This window comes from Siphateles boraxobius, unplaced genomic scaffold, assembly GCF_051911475.1.
Source record: "Siphateles boraxobius isolate OS27281-9 unplaced genomic scaffold, OSU_SipBor_1 11, whole genome shotgun sequence".
NCBI classification, from domain to species: domain Eukaryota; kingdom Metazoa; phylum Chordata; class Actinopteri; order Cypriniformes; family Leuciscidae; genus Siphateles; species Siphateles boraxobius.
In genome coordinates, this window is record NW_027508711.1 from 11,969,754 (window position 1) to 11,991,673 (window position 21,920).

The 21,920-nt window shown below is 38.6% G+C and overlaps 1 protein-coding gene across 8 annotated transcripts in view; it reads right to left on the minus strand.

The window, feature by feature from the left end:
• The window catches only part of dbn1 (drebrin 1), an 82,698-nt gene that overhangs the window by 4,727 nt on the left and 56,051 nt on the right, over positions 1-21,920 (minus strand). The window contains exons 4-12 of one of the 8 annotated variants that reach the window (XM_077196862.1): positions 21,667-21,756; positions 13,995-14,141; positions 12,408-12,485; positions 11,204-11,355; positions 11,053-11,116; positions 10,658-10,711; positions 8,517-8,631; positions 7,129-7,233; positions 2,689-2,796 (exon numbers count right to left, since the gene is read on the minus strand). In XM_077196862.1, coding sequence (XP_077052977.1) covers positions 2,689-2,796; positions 7,129-7,233; positions 8,517-8,631; positions 10,658-10,711; positions 11,053-11,116; positions 11,204-11,355; positions 12,408-12,485; positions 13,995-14,141; positions 21,667-21,756 — 913 coding nt within the window. The remainder of the gene's footprint in view (positions 1-2,688; positions 2,797-7,128; positions 7,234-8,516; positions 8,632-10,657; positions 10,712-11,052; positions 11,117-11,203; positions 11,356-12,407; positions 12,486-13,994; positions 14,142-21,666; positions 21,757-21,920) is intronic. The other 7 variants (XM_077196868.1, XM_077196828.1, XM_077196834.1 and 4 more) reach the window with 7 other exon arrangements.

Genomic DNA, 21,920 nt, shown 5'->3' on the forward strand with positions numbered 1-21,920 from the left:
ACATAAATACAGGGTGACTTGACTATTATGTTCATGTTAATGAAATTTATTTGTAAAGAACTTCAATAACACTTTCTATGAAATCTACAATGCATTACACCAGGGGCCTAACATTTCATGTAAAAAAAAAAAGTGTAAAACATTTACAGAATTAAAATTTTTACTGTTGCAGTTTTCTTTCTAAAGAAAATGAATTATATGAATCTACTTTACAGATAATATGGTAATAACTTCTTTTGATTTTTACCACAGTGACAATATGAAATTATATTTATGACATTTTAATAATGTCAAATCTTGTTAAAATTCACAGAAAGTCTATATTTAAGGTATATTTGGGGTTTCCTGACATCATAGAGTCAGGTAATCTAATCTAAAAAAATAAATAAAGTGATAAAGTACTTAATATCAATCTGTCAATATTGGGTTAAGCCAACAAAAGTCATTTTTTAAGGGTCAAATCAGATATTCAGGTAACAACTGCCCATTTGCACCCTTTTACAATATATAAAGTTTTTCATAACCCCACATAATATGTAATTAACTATGCAGTCTTAATATACAATTGCCTATTTACACTTATTTAGTTATGGTACCTAAAAAAAGTAGGTAACACTTTATTTTACAGTGTCAATGTTACATGCAGTTACTATAGTAATAACTATAAACTATGAACAATTAGGGGTGTAAAGATACCCGCATGTCACGATTCGATACATATCACGATACTGAACTCACGATACAATATTATTTCGGTACTCCAAGACATATGATAAAAGGTTCACAAAAAATGTACTGTTGATTAAAATGCTAAATTTGGTGTGTGTAAATGAATAGACTTGGTGCTGAAACCCAAAGCACAAGACAATAGAGACACCAGAATAAAAATATTCATGATTCTGAAGCTGAAATACAGAATTATTTTAGACAAATATTGTTGCATTCTGTCATTGACTAGATACATTTAAAATATCGTAGGCCACTTTTTACACAAATATTCCCCTATTGCATTATTATACATTATATTCAACATTTTATATATAGCAGTTTAATGTAGTACTGATACAAAAACTCTGAAAACTCACGCAGTAATTTTTATTTTGAGTGAACCATCCACGATACATACAGTATTGTTGAATATTTCTATTGCGGTATATTGTGACACGATATATTGTTACACCCCTATGAACAATGCAACTAACCCTAAACTAAACCAAACCAAACCCTAACCCTATAGTAAGTCACATCCACCATAAAGTGGATTCAGTACTTAAATGTATAATTGCACTGTAACAAAAACACCTTAAAATAAAGTGCAACCAAAAAGTATAATGAATTTTAGAACATTATTTAAGCCGACACATGACATTTAGTGTTTATCATGTATTTTAATGTATTCTTTGACAGCTTTATAATTCCCTAAAAACAGCTTTAGAATACACCATAAATACATGCTAGTTATGAAAAGGAAATATATGAAGCCTTTGATATAGAACAACTCTTCATCTTTCTCTCATTACTTAAGGAAGCATTCATGGCATAATCAAAGATATTTATGGGTCTGTTTTCTTCCTTTTCTGATTATGAGCAGCAAATTGAGCCCCAGTGAAGTGCTTTTTTTGGACACACAAGAGCTGAGAAAGTCCGTCAGCTGTAAAGGCAAACACAACCTGGACAAACACAAGAGCCCCAGGCTGCATCACAGGGGCCGCTTTGCATGCGGTAGATAATTCTGTGGGAGCAATAACAGCCTCCCATCTGTCCATCTTATTGAGCTGATGAGATTCAACATGTTATATTCCAAACAGTCTTTGCTGACTTATTAACTAGTTTTCTGGAGGACATGGTGGGATATTTTTCGGGATCTAAACTTTTATTATTTAAAATAGCACTGTTGCTTTATATATTAAAGCTCTGTTGATCATTTTCTTTCTGTCTCCAAAAGGCTCAAGTTCTGTGGTGTACTGAAGCGCCATAAACCCACACGTAAAATACCACAAAAGGATAAAAAAAAAAAGATACTAAGGGCCATATTTACTAAACAGGGCAAATAAGCATGAGTGCAATTCCAAAAAATGGGAGATGGGAGTGTAAAGTTCTGCTTGTGATCTACTGACGAAGAGCACATTAAAAAGAACACAGACGCAGCCGGATCATTTTCATAATGACCAACCAAGAGAAGCGCAAATTAGCGTCTGGTTTGAGACATGCTTTTTTGGGTGGTAAATAATGGTGCAAATACCAGTAAATTGACTAGTAGAAACTTTAGTAAATCACCTTGCATGTTTCATTTAAGTACCCATAAATGTTGCGTCTGAAAGGGAAACTCCTACAAATGCATATGCAATAAGTTCAGCAGCAAAAAAAAAAAAAAAAAAAAATCCACGCCAAATTTTTACCTGGGTGTCCTTTAGTAAATCCTGACAGTAGTCAAGTCACCTTTATTTATATAGCGGTTTTTACAATACAGATTGTTTCAAAGCGTTTTTACAGAGATAACATGAAAATAATGTTGTAATAATATTGTTAAATCTAAAATTAAATGTCCCCAATGAAGCAAGCCAAAAGCCAATGGCGACAAAGGTGAAAAACGCGACAATAGTTTTTTTTAACAAACAGGAACAAGCAGTTGGTAGTTCTGGCCCTATATGAATATCAAAAAGAGTTCCCTTGTTTTTAAGGCCTTACCAAACTCCTTTCGAAAGAAGTCATCTTTTTCCTCGTGAATGGCGATTTTAGGGATGGGAGTGCATCCAGTGGTCATGCTGCGCTCGAGGATTCCTTCGGTAGAGTCATCTGAGACATCAAAAAGAAGGTAAATGTTGTTCGATAATCTCAAGCAACACATGCCAGACAAAATATCAATCACAACACAGATGACAAAATTTGCATAAAGTCTGAAAGGATTGCTATCAATGCCAAACAACAGCAAGCAGTGTTTTGTCTGTCAAAAAGTGAATCGTTCAGAATGTTCTCATCCACGATTGCGACATTAAAACACAGACATGCCACTGTGACCATGAAAACACAACACAGTGTGCAGCACAGAAAGAATGATGCTTTATTAAAAAAATGTCTTATACTCAAAAGTTGACAGGTTAAAAAATATTTTTTTATAAGTGACAGGTGGTCAATATAAGACAAGATTTTAAAATTACGATGTAATAATGCAGAACAGATCTAGAATCTATTTGACTTGTTCATGCAATTGTTTAGGAAATATCTAAATATCTCTGAATGTTCTTTCCAGTGGGTTGTTCTCATTGGGTTCTCTTTAAAATCTCAATGCTTTCTCCTGGACAGTAATGATAATTAATCAACAGCAAATTATTTTTTTTTACAATCTCCCCAGACAGCAACATCGGTTCGGCCCAGATCCGGCCCACATTTGGTACGCTTTGAATCCACATGTACTGGATGTGGCCCAGATCTGGGTCAAATATAGTCTAAGATCTACAGTAAAATATCACAAATTGTGCTCAGGGTTGCAGAGACTTCAAAACATCTGCAATCAAAAGTCAGAGATTTCAAACAGTATTCAAATTTATTCAATGTTCGATGAACAAAAAAAATGTTCGATGAACATCCAACTAAATGGTTTCGGAAAAAAAAAAATCCAAAAGCAATGTTTTTGTGCTAACGTTTTGAGAACAATCTTAAAGACCAGATAACTTTGAATGAGCATTATATTAATGCTACTAGAAAGAATGTTTGTTCATAACTTTGAGTGAACCTTGTTAGCCAAAGTTCGGAGAACATTCCCTTATAGCTGGCAAATTGTTAATTTATGGAAGTCACCAATTTGAAATGCAACAAAAACACTGAGATGCAAATTTTGGTGATTAATACGAGACAGCTTAGTGAAGACCTCACACGACATATAACAAACACAACTCGTGAAACCACAATGACCATTGTAAAAACTGCTTGCACATGCCAAGTGACAATTCAAATTCATCCATTTCTGAAAGCGAAATCCACAGTATCACTCTACATAAACTCTAGATATTGGGTCTTAGTTCAGACCCAGTGTTTAGTCCTCATGTCCTCGTGTTGCTATTTAACTTTATACTTGAACACGCCACAAGGTCGGCTCCACAACAGTACAGTCACACAAGGTCCACGGAACGCAAGCCCGAGGGCTCGGAGACCACAATCACATGCGGTGCAGCGTGGCGTACACTCACAGGTCAACAGGACGAAAGGAAGCGCAGGCAGGGCCGCCGGTTATCCGTCAGAAAGAGCATGGGAGGAGAGGAAGGGGGACATGAGGGGAGTAACATTGGTGAGATTCAACCAGATCTCCCTAACCAAAAGAATCAGTTTGTCTCAGTCCTCCAAACGTCCATGGCATAGCTTCAAAATAACACATGCTAAATGTTTCCTGTGCAAAATACAAAGTCAAAGGACAACAAGTATAGAACACATATACTGACTATGGATCCAGAGAAGATGGCAATATGGATCAAATAGACGTAGTGTAGTTAGTTAGTACAGCAGGACACTCGAGGTGGGACGTACAGAACGGGAGATGGTTACTCTACAGCTTTGAGGACCTGACTGTTGTGGTTCTGTCATCATCAGGACGCCATTACGTTAGTCGCATTTATTAAGTGGAGTTTACTCATCTACTTAATATGAAATGATAACATTTCGCTACGTTTCGATGAATTTATAATGTTAAACAAGACTAAACTTTAAGTAATCATGTAATATTTATTTTGTTTGTCGTTTTCTCAGTATAGTCATATGCTATGACTGACAATAGAACCATACATGCAACATAAATTCACTAAAAATGCAACATAAATTCAAAAAAATTAATACATTTTATTTGTGCACTGTAATCCAAATCTTCTGAATCCATGCGATTGCGCGGAACAGACCCAAATTTCCAAATTTGAGCCTTGATTCAGCGATTTTAATCTGCATTCTCTGCAGCGACCATAAAAGTCAAATCCAAGCAGCTCGTTATAAATTATAGATAAAAAAATTGCTGCCTCAAGAAGCTTTACGAAACGTTTTATGGCAGGGATATCAAACGCTCATTGGCTCTCAGATCGCGACATGCCCAGTTTCGGGTGATGTCTTTTTGACGGAGTGGATCGGGAGATGATGTTCAGCTATTAACAACTTAAATTCTGCACCGTACCTAACACAAAACTATTGTATCCCGCCAGAGAGGACTTCATCATTTGGACTATTGTAGCATCTATCCAAACCTAAAATGTTTTGTACCTGTAAGTGTTACGCATTACACCAACATACTAACGCATTAAGCCTTGGTTGGCTCTCTTTGGACCAAAGTGTTCGGCAGGCCAAAAACCCTTGGCTATTGGCCCAGATGGGGCCCCGGAAGTCCGAGTCCTGCACGCTGGTGGGTGCCCGCGGATACAGAATAAATGGTGGGCGTATTTGGCGTGCTGTCCGAGGAGAGCGCTCCGAGCTCGATATTTAGCCCGAACCCAGAGTACTCCCCCGTATTCCTGACTGAGGTAGAAACAAGCCGAGAGGGAGAAGTTGGGGTGGCGGAGGGACGCTGGAAACTGTCGAGGAATGTAGGTGAGTCGACTGAGTGTGGGTATATTTTATATATATATATATATATATATATATATATATATATGAATAGAGGTGGTAATTGCGGATGACGAGTTGATTGGATAGATTATTTGAATGTGCTCTGCAGACCACCAAAGGTTTCTCATTACAATGTGATTTGCAGCGTTGAGCACATATGACAGTATATGGCTCATATCTGGCTATTTGTTCTTTTAATTTTATGGAGACCTCTAAGCATCTGTATTACCTATTGTGTGATTTACGCACATTTGTTCAAAATAGCCTGAATGACTGTTGTTCCCCCTTTCCTGTGTGTTTGTTTGAGTGGATGTTATTTAATTTCTAAAGACAATAAAGAGTTGATCACAAAAAAGTAATAGCCTGAATGGGCAGATTTTTTTCGCATGACGTAGGCAAAAGTTGTGTATTATTTACACGACGGATGCACGTTCTCATCTTTTTTTCTTTTAATTATTACCATGTTGGTCTCCATGTCAATTTTTCTTAAATGCATCAACTCAGAATGCCTAATGTTGGTTTGATTGCTTGTGTTGCATGAGAAAATAAATATTGTTTGTCGTTGTATGGAAAAGAGCAGCTTGGACATTCTGCAAAATATCTCCAATCGTGTTCCACAGAAGAAACTAAGTCATAAGGGTTTGGAGCATTATGAGGGTGAGTAAATAGTGACAGACGTTTAATTTTAGGGTGTACTGTCCCTTTAATACCAGCACATACTAACACTGGAAGACCTAGTGCGTCGCAGTGCAGCTACAGTGAATGCGCTTATGGCGCTTTTCCACTGCATGGTATGGCTCGGTACTGCTCAGTACGGTTCGGCTCGGCACGGCACGGTTCGGCTCGCTTCGCTTTTCCACTGCGTGGTACGACTCGGCGCGGCACGGCATGGCTCGGTTCGCTTTGGCTCGGTTGCTTTTCCACTGCAGTTAGTACCGCTTCAAAGTGGGTGGGATTATGACTGATCGTTATAGTTTATCCGCTCCTCGGCAACCAACAAGAGGAACGTCTGCGCTTCTCGTCCAATGACCACGATTCAGCCATTTCTTTTTTAGAAGTTTTTTTTCTTCAAGTCAAGAAAGTAGTTTTAAAACAGGTGCTACAGCGGTGGCTGTTACTGACTATTTAAATCTAGCGGGTTTGATGTCTCGCAAATACAATGACGCTGGTAGTGACGATTCTGTCTGTCTGACCAATAGTGATCTACAGTGCTTCCACGTCACATTTTAGTATCGGTACGGTACGCTTGGAACCTCAACAGAGGTGGTACCATTTAAAGCGAGCCATACCGTACCATGCAGTGGAAAAGTGCCACAAGTGTGCCGTGCCGAGCCGAGCCGTACCGTACCATGCAGTGGAAAAGCGCCAAAGCGTGCCGTACCGAATCGAACCGTACCGTACCATGCAGTGGAAAAACGCCATTAGTGTTGCTGAGGAAGCCAAAAGAAAAACGGTAATTCAGTAAGAAGAGTGGCTACAGGCTAGACTGGTGACTTGGTGATCCTACGCTGATGCAGTGGCCCTCAGCAAGATCTGTCCAGTACCTACCAGGTGGACCTGGCTGCCGCCGCATATGGGGCGGAGTGCGAGAAGGGGGCGGGCTGCAATCGGATGGACTGTGCTGCTGCCTCAAGAATGGACTGTCCAAGCGGCCTGGTAAACGGGAGACGGGACCATCGTGTGGGACACATGGACACCCACACACACACACAAAGAGCGACGTACACAGGTGTGACAGAGGAAGACCAAACCGGATAGACATGAGGAAATAAATCCAGGGATAGAGAGGGGAGGAAATTTGTGTAAAAGTGAAAGAAGCACGAGTTCAAAACAGAAGTGATGACGGATGTGCACCAGTTGGGTAGAGGGTAAATAAGATCCAGGATCATCAGAAGGAGAGATGGAATGGACGGATGGTTAAAAAGGAAATGTCAACAACCAAAAGGATGGAGTGAGCAGAAGAAAAAAAAAAGAAATTACCAAGAAATAGAGAGAAAGAAAGTAAGGTAGAAGGAGAGAGGTAAGAAAACAGCTGTTAGTGTGATGGTCTCACACCATTCAACATCAGATGGTAGTGAGGAGCTTGACATTCACTCCAACACTGAAAAGTCTATGATCTTAAATAAACAATGAAATGAGACAATCACCCAGTAAATAATATTGCATTGTTCTGCAGGACCATACAGTCTGTTGGAAAATGGCACTAATAAAGCATTTTGACAGTTAATCAATCTTTGCTTTAGCATCCCTGTTGAAAAAAAAGCCTTAAACTAGGCTACGGTGGTTTGCTGGTTTAAGATGGTTTCTCTAAAATAGTATTGATCTACTCAGCCTGTGGACAATAAGTTGTAATATGAAGCAAAACAGCAATTTGGACCAAAAAAGTAGTTTCTCAACGAAAAACAACATCAACCAGCAAACTTCATGACTTAGCAAAACACAATCAACCAATTCATTCCAAACGGGATTGCATAGTGTTAGTATGTTGATTAAGGATAAAAATACATACAACACAGAAATGTTGGGTATTTGTATTGATCAAAATTACCAGCATGAGGAGGTTTAACACATATATGCTGCCACTTCCTTTGATATTTTGTTCTATAATTCAAAGACATTCTCACACTTATAACTGTGGCTTATAATAACTTGTAACCAGACAGCATATATGAAGTTTAGATCCTTCTCTCTGTTCTCTATATAAACATATCAATATCTATCCGTCTATATAATTTAACTACATGAATAATCTGTCTATGACCCTCAGGGATCTGTCATGGTGATTCAGAGAAGAGATTTCAGACAGATGGTCTCTCCTGAGTTGTGTTGTTCAATTCTCGTTAAATGACAGATTGAGAGAGAAGTGTAGAGCAAGTAGAAGGACAAACAGAGGATTGCTAGCACCTCCTCTCCTCCACCTTTCACTATGATCTTACCGGTCCTGTGCGTGGTGACTGGTGAGATGTCCACACTGTTGGCTATGGCTCTCTCTCTCTGCTTGAAGTATTCCCGTGGGTTATCAGGCCTCTGGGCAATGATGGCTGCTGCCTCCTATAAACACATTTCATATTTAATACATAATGCTATCGGTCAAATGTTTGGAATAATTATGATTTTTTAAATATTATTTATCCCCGTAATGCAAAGCTCCAGTCTCCAGTGTCACATGATCCTTTAGAAATCATTCTAATATGCTGATTTGCTGCTCGAGAAATGTATTTTTTATTATTAATGTTGAAAACAGTTTTAAACTTGAATAGTTTTGTAATTATTCAGCAAGGAATTAAGGTTTCCACAAAAATAATAAGCAGCAAAAACTGTTTTCAACATTGAAAATAAGAATCATTATTAATAACTGAGCACCAATAATAGGCCTAACTGAGCACCATAACAGCATATTAGAATGATTTCTGAAGGATCCTGTGACACTAAAGAAATGATGCTGAAAAATCAAGAAATCAAAATTCCTTTGAGCTTTTAACATATAAGAGGTCGTCATACTATAAGAATATCCTGTAAGTTTCAGAGCTAAAAACTTCCATGTTACTCCAAAAAACGCTTTTATTGTAACCAAGACCAGATAACAACTCGTTGTGGAATGAGCCAATCTATGACAGGTAAAAGACCGACTCTGCAGAAGATAAACGCCTACTTTCTCACTGCAACTTTGGCCCCGCCAGAAGTGTGTTGGTGTGTTAGTGAGATGCGAGCGATACAGGATCACTGGACTAAAAATAACATTACCTTCCAAAGGATCCTAATGCTAGGAATGTGGTAATTTATTTTCAACAATGTGAATGTCTCAGTTGAGCATTATTTATTTGTATTCGGTACATTTCACTGTGGATTCATTGGTAAATCAGTCGCAATTTCGGCGCAGACTTTGCAAACAGACTTTTACGATATGGACTCGACAGTATTGCCACAAAATGCAAGTAACTGTGTTAATTCTAATGCCTGATATGTGACCAGTGATTTCTGATATGAAATGATTCATGTAGGTACTTGTCAGATGTTCTTTGTCTATCTGTCAGTAAATCAAACCAGTGACTAAACGGTCAACTTCACATTGTTTCTCTCAGTAGGATGAAAATAATCTGTTATTTAAACTGTGATTAAATTATAAATAGAAAGCCATCAAATAACGCTCCCTTCACAATTGCTGGAGCTGTCAATCAAACAGCGTATGTTTTTCAGTGACTGAGTTCTGGACTCTCGCCAAAACTCCCATAATAATCAATGAATCTTTTATTTACATCGTGTTTCCACTGTTAGTTATGATGAAAGCATTCGTTTGTGTTGCAATGACGAGATCACTGCATTCATGTGCTCAACATGTCTGTGATCGGCTACAATGCTAATCACTGCAACCTTTCATGCCACGATCTAAATATAATGCTATAGATCTAAATATAATGCTATAATCAACACTTTTCATGATTAGATAACCTTGAGAGCTGTAATAGTAAAAACGTAGTGGAAGTTTTCGAGAGGGTTCCACGTGTAATACTAGCTAGTTTTTATGCAAAGCTGTCAGCCAATCACAGCAGTTACACTGAAGTCTCTCAGCAGACACGCCCCTTAAAACAGAGCTTTCAAATCAGAGGCTAAAATCAGGGTAGGAAATGGCATTTTGTTTTTAAATTATGACAAGTTTTGATATATAAATCATACTAACATTATAAGTGCACCTAAGGAAACATTATAAAATAATAAAACAATGCAGTTCATGACCCCTTTAAAAAATTCTTAATTATTCCAAACTTTTGACCGGTAGTGTATTAATGTAATAATTGAAAGCTGCGTAGGTAAGAAAGTTTTGCATTAGGATTTTTTTGGCCCCTTCTCATCATAAAGATCCTATCGACTGCACACACACAGAAACACACTTGTCTTTAAATAGCCCGAGGAATCCCAGTGACCCACATGTAAATCCCAGCAGAATATCTGTCATCATAACATATAACACAAGTCTGCTCCACATTTCAGCTTGTTAGGGTCTGTTCTCCTTTTTAAAACACTTATCTGAGAAATGAAGCGATGTAAGTGTGGCTCTAACAGCTCCGTTTCAACCCACCTCAACCTCGGATTCCTTTTTCTCCAGGTTCGGGTCTTCACAGCTGGGCTCTGTCTGTTAAGAGATTCAGTGCACGTTTATTTCCAGCAGGGGGCAGCAAAAAGTTTTTTATAACAGTTAAATGTGGGTTCCTCCACATACCGATGTTTGTAACGTATTTACTTTACAAATGACTAGTGCAATAAATCTGAACAGATTGTGTGTAAATACTTCTGAAGCCTGTGTACTGCCCTTGGCCATTCCGCAGTCACATGTGTCCACTTATGACAGGCACAATATTACTAAAGAAACATGGGTCATAGGTCTTACCACCCATAGGTTATTCGTTGCATTTTTCAGGCCAGAAGATCTTTTAAGACACAAAACCTGGTTTACTGTATGCAAAGCACACGCACTCTTACAATCAAGGGTTGATTCCTTGACCTCTCTTTGGCCTCTTCGTCCTCCAGCATCTTCTTCCTGTGACCGTGCATATAAACACAGATAGCATCATAATAATTTCTGGCTGAGGATCATGGGTATAGGCGACTGTGGCGTCATTCCTACCTGTGTTCCTCGATCTGCTGCTCTCTCTCGCGGTACCGCTTCTCTCGATCCTCTTGCTCTTTTCTCTCCAGCTCCATCCTCTCTGCTTCAAAACGCTGGCGTTCCTCCGCTATCTTCCTTCTCTCTTCCTCCTTTCTCAACTCCTCTTCCCGCTTTAAACAGACACACATGAAATGTATTTAAATAAGATTAGATATATCTCAACATTGTAGAACACAATACTGAGCAGTGGAATCAACGTTTGTAAAGGATACAGGCCTCCGTTTTTTCCATTGTAATTGCAGTTTATATATATATATATATATATACAACAATGTGTCTTTCAATTCTTTACATAAATGTTTGAAATGTTGATGTTTTAATATATACTGTGTATTTAAAAATGTATATGTATAATTACAGTTATATATATATATATATATATATATATATATATATGTAACAATTTATGTAACAAACTGAAAGACTCCTTTGTTTTAACAGCTGGCATTTTATGTATCCTAAATGCACACAATTAAATAATAATTTAATACTGAAATAAATTAGTATTAATAATACTAATAATAATTTTAAATAAAATATTAATAACTTTTTTAAAAATAAATGTAAAATTAACATGTATTCATTATAGTAATAATAATAATTTTTTAATTTTTAAAATGGCAAAATTACAGTATAGTTTGAAAATAATGAACAACAAAAATGGGAAACAAATACACTATTTTTATATATATATAAATATAAAACATTATCAGGCCAAAGTTGTTAGCTCCTCCAGCCATAATTTTCATAAAAATGAATATAGATATTTTTCACACAATAAATCTTACCTCTTTTTCACTCTGTTTAGATGATCACAGTTTTAAAATAAAATATTTGTATAGCTAGTTTATAGCTATTTTTTAGGATTGAAATCTATACACAAAAAAAGAATGAAAAAAAGCCACCCAAAAAAGTTTAAGGCATAGTAAAAAAAATAAAAAATAAAATCCAAGACCCTCATAAAAAAAAGAAAGTTTGCTAGTGACTGATTGATTGGCATCAAAGAATCTGACAGGAGCACTTCCTCATTAATGTTAAAACAAAAAGGCTAGTCAGATGAAGCGTCACATTGTGCTACACTGGTCACAGTGGTTCACACTGCCATCCTCAGTCTCAGATCAAGCATCTTAGCAGCAGAAATACAAAGGTATCACATTTCTACCTTGGCTTGTTCCCAGAACTCCTCTCGATTGATTTTCTTCATCTCGATCTCTGCATTTGTTTTCTGGTAGGTGGTGCCCTGTGGTCAGGAGGAAAGGGGAAGTGTGAGTACTGTCTATTTTAATTGGACAGCCAGCTAAGGACAAAGATGTTGATCCAAGGGAGGCACTATGAGGACAGTTTGTTTCTTCTCCAAACAAAAAGTGAGCTAGAGAGCACATATGTTGTATTTTCATGTTTTATGGGGATATTCCACAAACTATATATTCTATCTTCTAAACCTATACCTACCCATCACAGAAAACTTTCAACAGATTTAGATTTTCAAAAAACATATTTTCCAAAAAATGTCCCCACAAGACTAAAAAATTCTGGCATTACTATTCTTATGGAGACTGTTGGAAATATGTACAAACTGGCTTTGTGATTAGATTATACCAACATTACTTGGTTCTTGAATTTTATTGGTTGAAACGCTAAGGTATGATACACTAATACCAAATTTTAGTTGATACAATAAAGCATACAAGTTGTATATGTTATACGTTTCTGAAAGAAGTCTCTTATACTCACCAAGCCTGCAGTGTCACATGATCCTTCAGAAATCATTCTAATATGATGATTTACTGCTCAATTCCCACCAATTAGTGCTTAGTTATTAATAAAAGGTCTTATTTTCAATTTTGAAAAAAGGTTTTGCTGCTTAATATTTTTGTAGAAACCATGATCATTTTTATTTAGAATTCTTTGATGAAGAGAGAGTTCAATTAACAGCATTTATTTGAAATAGAAAGCTTTTATAGCATTTTAAATGTCCTTAATTTTATGATCAATTTAATGCATCCCTGCTGAACAAATGTATAAACTTTATTTTTTTTTAATCTTACTTACCCCAAACTTTTGAATGGTAGTGTATCACGGTTTCCACAAAAATATTAAACGGCACAGCTGTTTTCAACACTGATAATAATAAGAAATGTTTCATGAGTATCAACTCAGCATATTAGAATGATTTCTGAAGGATCATGTGACACTGAAGACACAGGAATAAATTATATTTGAAATTATATTCAAATCACAATATTTCAATTACATAAAAACTGACTTAAAAATTAGATGAATCCTGTATAACTTTAAAAAAAAGTTACTTTGATGAAAGCAATGTAAAAACATTATTGTACAACTTATTGATCATAAAATTTACAGTGCAGTTCTTTCATATTGTAGTAATATTTCACAATATTATATAAGAGACTTCTTTCAATAACATTAAACTGTAATTATTACAAACTTTTGACGTAGTGTATACTTGGTAGAGACATCATTCAGATAAGTGAGCAAAACAGCAGGAAGGATCTAGGTTATTTTAAAGTATGTTTCGTATGGTACATAAGCAATCATTGTTTCAGTTCCTCTGAATCAACAATGTAGCTTTAAGAGCACTTTCCTCTAAAAACAGCAACAAGGCTGTGCCCTTGTGTCAGACATCACACTATTAGAGAGCCATTCACAGACAACTTGATTTGACCCCTTTCCAGTGTGCATGCAAACAAGCCCCCCCGCAGCCCTTGTGTCACCAATCACGCACAACGTTCTCTGTGTTCTCCTCGTCTTTCATTCGCAGGCGGTTCAGCACTGGGCTGGCCACTGGAGCCGTCCCATTGGTCAGCCTCTGTCCGATGGCTGAGGGGTCGATGTCGTCTATGGTGCTAGCGTTCACGACGACGTCAACACCCTGGATAGAGAGAGAAAATTCATCAGTAGTACTGCTGCACACACACACACACACAAACACGTCACCTGGCAACCAGCATCAACCGCACATTTAAATGACGAGAACTCTTTTAACTGTCACAAGAGAGTCAGACAAAAGAAGAAAGTCACAAAAGCATCAGGCTACATTGACCAACTCTACTTGACAGGTTTCCTAAAGACATTTCGTGATTCTACCTTGTCATGTGACTTTGAATGAGACTGTTGTGAGGGAAATGTTTTAAAATTACAGACCAGTAGCAAAAGTCTCAGTGTTGCTAACTTTGATTCATTTCAGTTAATCAGCTCAAACCGTCTAGTTAAAGGAGAACTCCGGGCATTTTTTTAAGTTAATCTTGATCGTTATACCTTTGTGAGTACTGTCTATAGAAAAAAAATGAACCGGATTGGTGATTGCAACACGGAGCTGTTCCCGCAAATGCCCAGAGCTCCCCCTCAGCTAAAACGGCAGCTATGGGGGCATATACATAAAGAGTGTCTTTGTGCCTCTTAACAGACACAAAATGCAATTAAAATGTCTGTCCAACATGAACAGGGCCCTTACATGTGAACAAGACGCGTTTAGCAACTTAGCCATTGTTTAAATTCACCTAAATAGTGTTTTAGACGACTAGCTGTAGTCTCGCGCTGAAGTCCCGTGGGAACTCACAGACAGGGGACTACACAGACACAACACAGCGGGGCCGGTTGAAGAAAAAAGTGATCCCATGGACGAAGACGTGTGCAACCACTGTGGAGGTAATGTAAACTTTATTTATCCTTCCATTTGGGCGCTGTGTCTGTGTAGTCATCCTTGAACGACACAAACGCGAATCATTTCTTCTTCACCTACACACTGCTATTTACCTTTGGCTATAACTGAGTTACCATGGGACTTCAGCGCGAGACTACAGCTAGTCGTCTAAAACACTATTTAGGTGAATTTAAACAATGACTAAGTTGCTAAACGCGTCTTGTTCACATGTAAGGGCCCTGTTCATGTTGGACAGACATTTTAATTGCATTTTGTGTCTGTTAAGAGACACAAAGACACTCTTTATGTATATGCCCCCATAACAGCCGTTTTAGCGTTTTAGCATACAAACGATCAAGATTAACTTAAAAATTGCCCGGAGTTCTCCTTTAATGGGATTGGTTCAAAAGTCTTCTTCGGTGACTTGTTTGTGCCGCCGTTAAAGGTGCAGTGTGTGATTTTTAGCGGCATCTAGTGGTGAGTTTACGAATTGCAACCAACAAAAGTTACGGTCGCCAACAGGAAAATGTGTCATCCTCTGAGACAGCAGAGAGGAGCCAGTTCATTAATGAGGTTTCTTTACAAGGATAAATTAAGAAATTATGTTTACTTAATTATTCAGTAAAACTATTTTATTGCGAATATTATTGTTACTTGTTCATCATTGTGTCAGTGTTTTATTCGCTGAACTAAGCTTGCCTCCTTGCACGAAGAGCAACATAGTAACGAAACGCGTTTGTCCGTTTAGGGCTCCTGTAGAAACATGTCGACGCATTTCAATGTAAGGGGATCCGCGGTGTATGTAGACAGACTGCACATTCTAAGGTAATACAAATATAATGTTTCACAAGTAAGGTCTTTATACACCACTGAAAACTTATTTTTCAAGGTAGTGACGAAACGCGCTCTTGTAGCGCTGTTTGTTCGCTGTCATTTCTGTCAATAGATCCTATGAAATATTACACATTGCACCTTTAAAAAAAAAGGGGTTTTGGAGATTGTAAGTCTGATTAATTTCCGCAAACCAGTAAAAAAAAATGGTAATGCCCATTTAAGAGATTTTTTTTAAAACATTTTTTTGTGTGGCATTTTCTATTCAAATACACACATATATTGAAAATAAGGCTACAAAATATTAAGATATAATTTTTCTAGCTAATGCCGTACCATAATTTCAATTGGTGCAACTGCAACAAAATTTACACTACTGTTCAAAAGTTTGGGGTTGGTAAGATGTGTAATGTTTTTGATTTTTAATGTAGTCTCACCAAAGCTGTATTTATCTGATCAAAATACACTAAAAACAATAATATTGAGAAATAGTATTACAATTTAATTTTTTTTGGAAAAGAATGGAATTAGTTTCAGGAGCCATTGCTCTAGTCTTCAGTGTGACAAGATCCTTCAGAAATCATTAAAATATGCTTATTTGCTGCTCAAGAAACATTTATTAATATTATCAATTTTGAAAAAAGTTGTGCTGTTTCTAATACTGTCTAATACTGAAATTGTGCGTTTCAGCATTCTTCAATAAATAGTATTTATTTGAAATCTCTTTACTGTCACTTTTGATCAATTTAATGCATCCTTGATAAATAAAAGTATTACCTTCTTTAAAACTTAAAAAAAAATCTTACTAATCCCAAACTTTGAACAATGGTGTACATTATTAACTCATCAATAACATAATTAATGAAAGAATTAGTCCAAAGTGAATAACTGCAGTTAATAACATATGAAGGAATAACTATGAATGAGTATGAATGATTCATTCACATGCAATTAGGCTTTTCATGCAAGACAAAACAAGTCTTCAATGTGCTTGTGTGAGCTTCACAGAATATAGAGCTCTTCCTCTAACTAAGCTTTTTTAAGAATATCAAACAAACCGACTATATCTAGTTCGTGTGTATTTCTCTGTCATAGCTACATGAATACTGCCATCAATGTTTTCAGTAGCTCAAAAAGAGCAACCGGTGAGTTGACTGGCACTTTAGATCAATTCATTCCTGATAGCACCGTTTCTCTTATAACCCAAAAGCACAATCTCTGCGGCGGCCTTGGTTGTCTCGCTGATGTTTTATCGTGGAGTTTCTCTACCTCAATACCTCTATTCTCTCTCTCTCCCCCTTTTCTCACCCACGCACCACCGTTGAAGAGATTGAGAGGCTTGAAAAGCAGAGCGGCCCCCCATTCAGATGCCTCACACCGACAGACACCTCCAACACAATAGCCATGAAGAGGAGCGAGTTAGTCATCTAAAAAACATCTTCTGCTGCACAATACCAGCAGTTAGGTACATATACTCAGAAACACACACACATCCAACAAACCTACCAAGACTCTGTGGCCCACCCACATTACTTGATTTACTCTTATCTGCTGGAGCACAGGACTGAATTACAGCAGAGCTAAAGAGGCATGCTGTTAAACAAAGCCATAAAGTAAGCCTAAACAACAACAGAGGTGGTGTTGAAAAGCACTAAAAAACATTAGTAAAAACATTTTAGTAAAGAATTCATACATTATGAGTCAATGTTTGAAATGAACAATTCTGATGAACTTCTGAAAACATCAATTATGTTTCGATGTGTGAATCTCACGAGAACATGACCAAGTCTCATTTAACAAAACAGAACTCATTTAAAATATATTTTATGCATATACTGCAAATGAATGTACTGTTTTCTAATTAAAGTCATTTCAGTGAAAAAAAGTAAAATATTGTGTTTCTATGCATATACTGTAAATATAAATATGCTCCACAATGAAATGGATGCTCGCTCTTCCTGGATGCCCTCAAGGAGCTGTCTTGCTATCCCACCAAGTTCTGTGTTGCATACTGGGCAGAATCCCTCTGGAGACTGCTTCTTCCTGTATTTAACACCTATGGTGTTTCTGGGAAAAGCAATCTCCAGGAGGGTTTCAGCCAATCTCCACCCAGCAATGCTGCCAGAGTGTTAAGGTTGTTATAGCAGTTTGCCCCACAGTAAATGCTGAGGACTGTCTTTTCAATCAGAAAAGTTCCTCTGTTCCTGCATCCATGTTACCAATTACCACGCCCCCTAGTTTAGTTGTTGATGAGTCCTCGTTAGTCTGAGTGTGCTCCCCTGTTCTTTGTCTAAGTGTGCACACCTGTTCCTCATGTTCTCAGCTCCCTTTATAATGTGTTCTCTTTCCCTCTTGTTCTGCCAGTTCGCTGTGTGTGTGCCTACTTGTGCCACGGTGTACTTCTGTGTGCTACCTTGTGCATCGCTTTTCATTGTTCAAGTTTAGGATAGTGCCTGGATACCTTGTCTTGTGTCTGTTGTGGCTCCCTTTTGTTCCAGCCCTGCAAGCTGAGCTTCTCTAGCTGCTTCCCCTCTCTGCCGAGCAGCAAGACCGGTGCAGTGACTGATAATGCCCTGTGAGTCAATCTACATGGGCTCTCGCTGCATCCATTGGCCTTGCGCTGCACATCAACCACAGCACACCAGCCTGCTCACCTTGGGCTGGTTTCAGCGGCCACCCTCTCAGTTTGCCTGTCATTGTGCTTTGTTCCCTGCCTACTGTTTGGACTGTTATCACCACCTCACCCACCATCTCTCGTTTTGTCAATAAAACCTGTTAACACTAATTCTGCACTTGAGTACTCTCTCAAATATCCGGGACACATAGTTGCAAAATTTGGCTGTTCCCTGCCAGAAAACTGTATGGAGAAATTCTCTCTTTTATCTATTATGGCTTTCAGTGGCCTGAGGGCAAGTTCCCTCGGAGGTAAGTGTGTCACACCACAGTATTGGGTGCTTACACTTCCCTCAAGAACCTGTTTCACTAACCAGTGTTTTGTGAAGCAGTCGTTTCTAGCGGGATCCCACCTGAACTCTGCTCAGCAATTCTGCTGGTGTGTGGCACCCGCCTCCCTCTTCAGAGGGCATCAGGACATTTCATGGGCATCCGGTTGTTCATGGGCATCCGTGTACTGAATTGCATTGACTGGCTGATCCTAGCCTGGTTAGAGAAGTTGGCGGCTCGGCATCAGGGTGTTGTTCTCACCCATATAAGGTGCATAGGTCTGAGGCTGAACCTCAGGAAAAGTGTACTATCTTCAAGTCAGAGAACCACTTTGCTAGGGTAACATGGGATTCGACCACAAAGCAGGCATGTTTATTGCCCGTTATGGGCAGCATAAGCTAAGGCATTAAAAATGTTTGAGAAACTGTTTTAAAGGCTCAATGAGTCATAAGGGTAGGGCAGTCTATATTCCAAGGCATGCAAATCTGGCAGCAGGAATACTGTCGAGACAGGGAATTGTGACTCCATTCACAGGTGGTGGAGTCCATATGGCAGAGGTACGGTCAAAAGTAAATAGTCTTTTTTGCCTCAGAGAAGTAGACCCACTGTCTTCTTTAGTTCACCCTCACACCTTCAGTTTGTTTGGGGCAGGACATCACGGTACAAATGTGGCCGAGGCTTCCTCTGTACGTTCTAGTGAAGGTTTGCCAAGACTGAGTCCCCCTATTATTAGTGTCTCTCCTTGATGGCACTCCTTGGGAGATTCCTCTCCGGAGAGAGCTCCTGTCTCAACTGAAGGGGTCAATCCATCCTGATCTATCCAGCTGGAGATCTGGAAACTTTGGGTCTGGCCCTTGAAGGGCACCAGCTCATAGATTCCGGTCTCTCAAATGAGGTTGTTGGGCCGATTCTGAATTGCAGAGCTCCCTCCACAAGGAAATTGTATGCCCTAAAATGGCAGCTCTTTCAGTCGTGGTGTGAACACCACCACTTGAACCCTGCCCACTACCCTGTTGGTACACTGCTGGAGTTCCTCCACAAACACATCTCAGCAGGATTAGCTCCTGCTTCCCTTAAGGTATATGTGGCCGCTATTTCCCCTAGCCACATACCTTCTTTTAGAGCTTCTGTAGGGAGGCACCCCTTAAGACGGGTGTCCCTCTTTCTCTTGCTATATCTACAGTACTGACTCAGAGGATCCTTTTTGGATTTGAAAGCTCGCTCTGCGAATTCTTCTGATCCGAACAAGGAACCAATGATGTCTGAATCTGGCTCTGAGGAGTTAGAAATAGTCACGCTTATGCGACCGCACATCTGGTCATACTTCATGTCGCCTTCTTCTGCTGCATGAATCACTGGAGCAAGAAAGGCTTCACCTATTCACACTCTAAGGATTTACATCTACCACTCAGGCCAGTGGCATTTATGCACTTAAATGCTGGTCTACCTAGAGGTCGTAGCAAGGGGGTCTGTGTTCACAATAGCAACGCTTTTCGCATTGAATAACTGATGCAATTTCTCTGGCCTATGAGGCGTGTGGAATGGCTTCACCTCTAGGTGTCAGAGCTCACTCCACCCGGGTATGTAGCATCTTACAAAGCACTATCCAAAAATCCGTAAGAGCGTCCCAAGAGGGATTCTGGGCACACCTTGACATTGTGTACCAGATTTTCTTTGGGGCTCTCAGGGGGCGCCTCTACTTATCCTGCCACCCCTGGTGATTCGGGAGGTGGAGGTGTCCGACGGGCCATCTGCCCCATCTTCGCTCACGAGGGAATCTTCCCTTCAGTTCCTTCGGGTGGTCCCTCCAGTTCGCTGCTCCAGGGCCTTGAACAAACCAATACTATCGTAAAAATTATTCCTCTTTCAGACTTTGCGGCAGCTTGGAAACTTTGGCTTTGATGGGCAGGCATCTTTCCTCAATGGGCTACCGTCGCTGTTGACATTCCCACTGCGGCAATGACATGACGCAGCATTGAGTTACATTCAAAAGGGAACGTCTCTGATGACGTATGTAACCCAGTTCCCTGAGAAGGGAAAGAGAACGAAGTTGCCACACTTCGGGCATGCCTTTGTGGCTTCCTTCAGACAATCAAAATCTGGAGATTCATAGGTGCCCATAGCACATAGGTGCCCTTTTATGGTCATGTCAAGCTACGTAGCAAAGCATGTAAACATCACATTAGCCAATCAAGATTGGTGTATTTACACATGTGTTTCAGACACCAGTCACGCAGAAGCATTCCCATAGTGTCAACTCTATTACGCAGAATTTCACTCCCTTCTCAGGGAACCGGGTTACATATTAACCTGAGATGATTTATTAAATTAAAATTATTTTAATGATAATTTGCCATATTTCCTCACCAATTCTCATTGTTGTGAATTAAGATATTTTATTTTTTAAATGTAATCTTCATTATTCTCAATGATGATTCCCATTTGATTCTCATTACTGTAACTAAGTAATGAAGATCATATTGTCTTGACACATTTTCTTTTTTTTAAATAAAAAACTGCATATAGGGTACATCAAATGAACTTCAAACTTCAATATAAATACCTTGTAAATGTTAAGACTTTCATTTAAAAACTATTTTGCATTATGATAATAAGAACTAGATTTTGTAAACATTAAGAAAATGGGAATTGGAGGAGAACATGGTTAATCACCAAAATAATGTCACATTATGATCTTTTATTTCTTCATGCAAAATATAATTTATTATTTCTTTTGTTTGATTTTGTGGTGAACTAGACCTGCTTTGCTAGCTTCACCAAAACACTTACAAAGAAAATTGTTTTGGATTAATCAGATTTCCTTCGTTCCAGACAGTTTTCTCAGGAAAGTCAGAAAAGATGAAACACTCCTCGCATGCTCAGAGGATAGATGATGTCAAAATGTGTGACAATGGGTTCATATGTCGTTGAAATGGGTCATTGCCTAATTTAAAAGGGAAGTAAAAGAAGTTTGTTTTACCTTGGGGAGACCCACCTGGAAAAACTCGGCTATGGTGGCTACATGGCTGGCACAGGCACACTTCCTGGCATCGGGCACATCTTCACCAACCTGAACACACATTGTAAAGTATGTGTTTATTTAGAGAATTCAACTGCAGTGTGAATGAAAAAAAAAAAAGGAAAAGTCTAGCACACTTCAGAGTACTGCCAATATATAATTGTCTCAGATTGCTCCCCTCGGTAGTTACAACCTCCCACTGCATTCAGAAAACC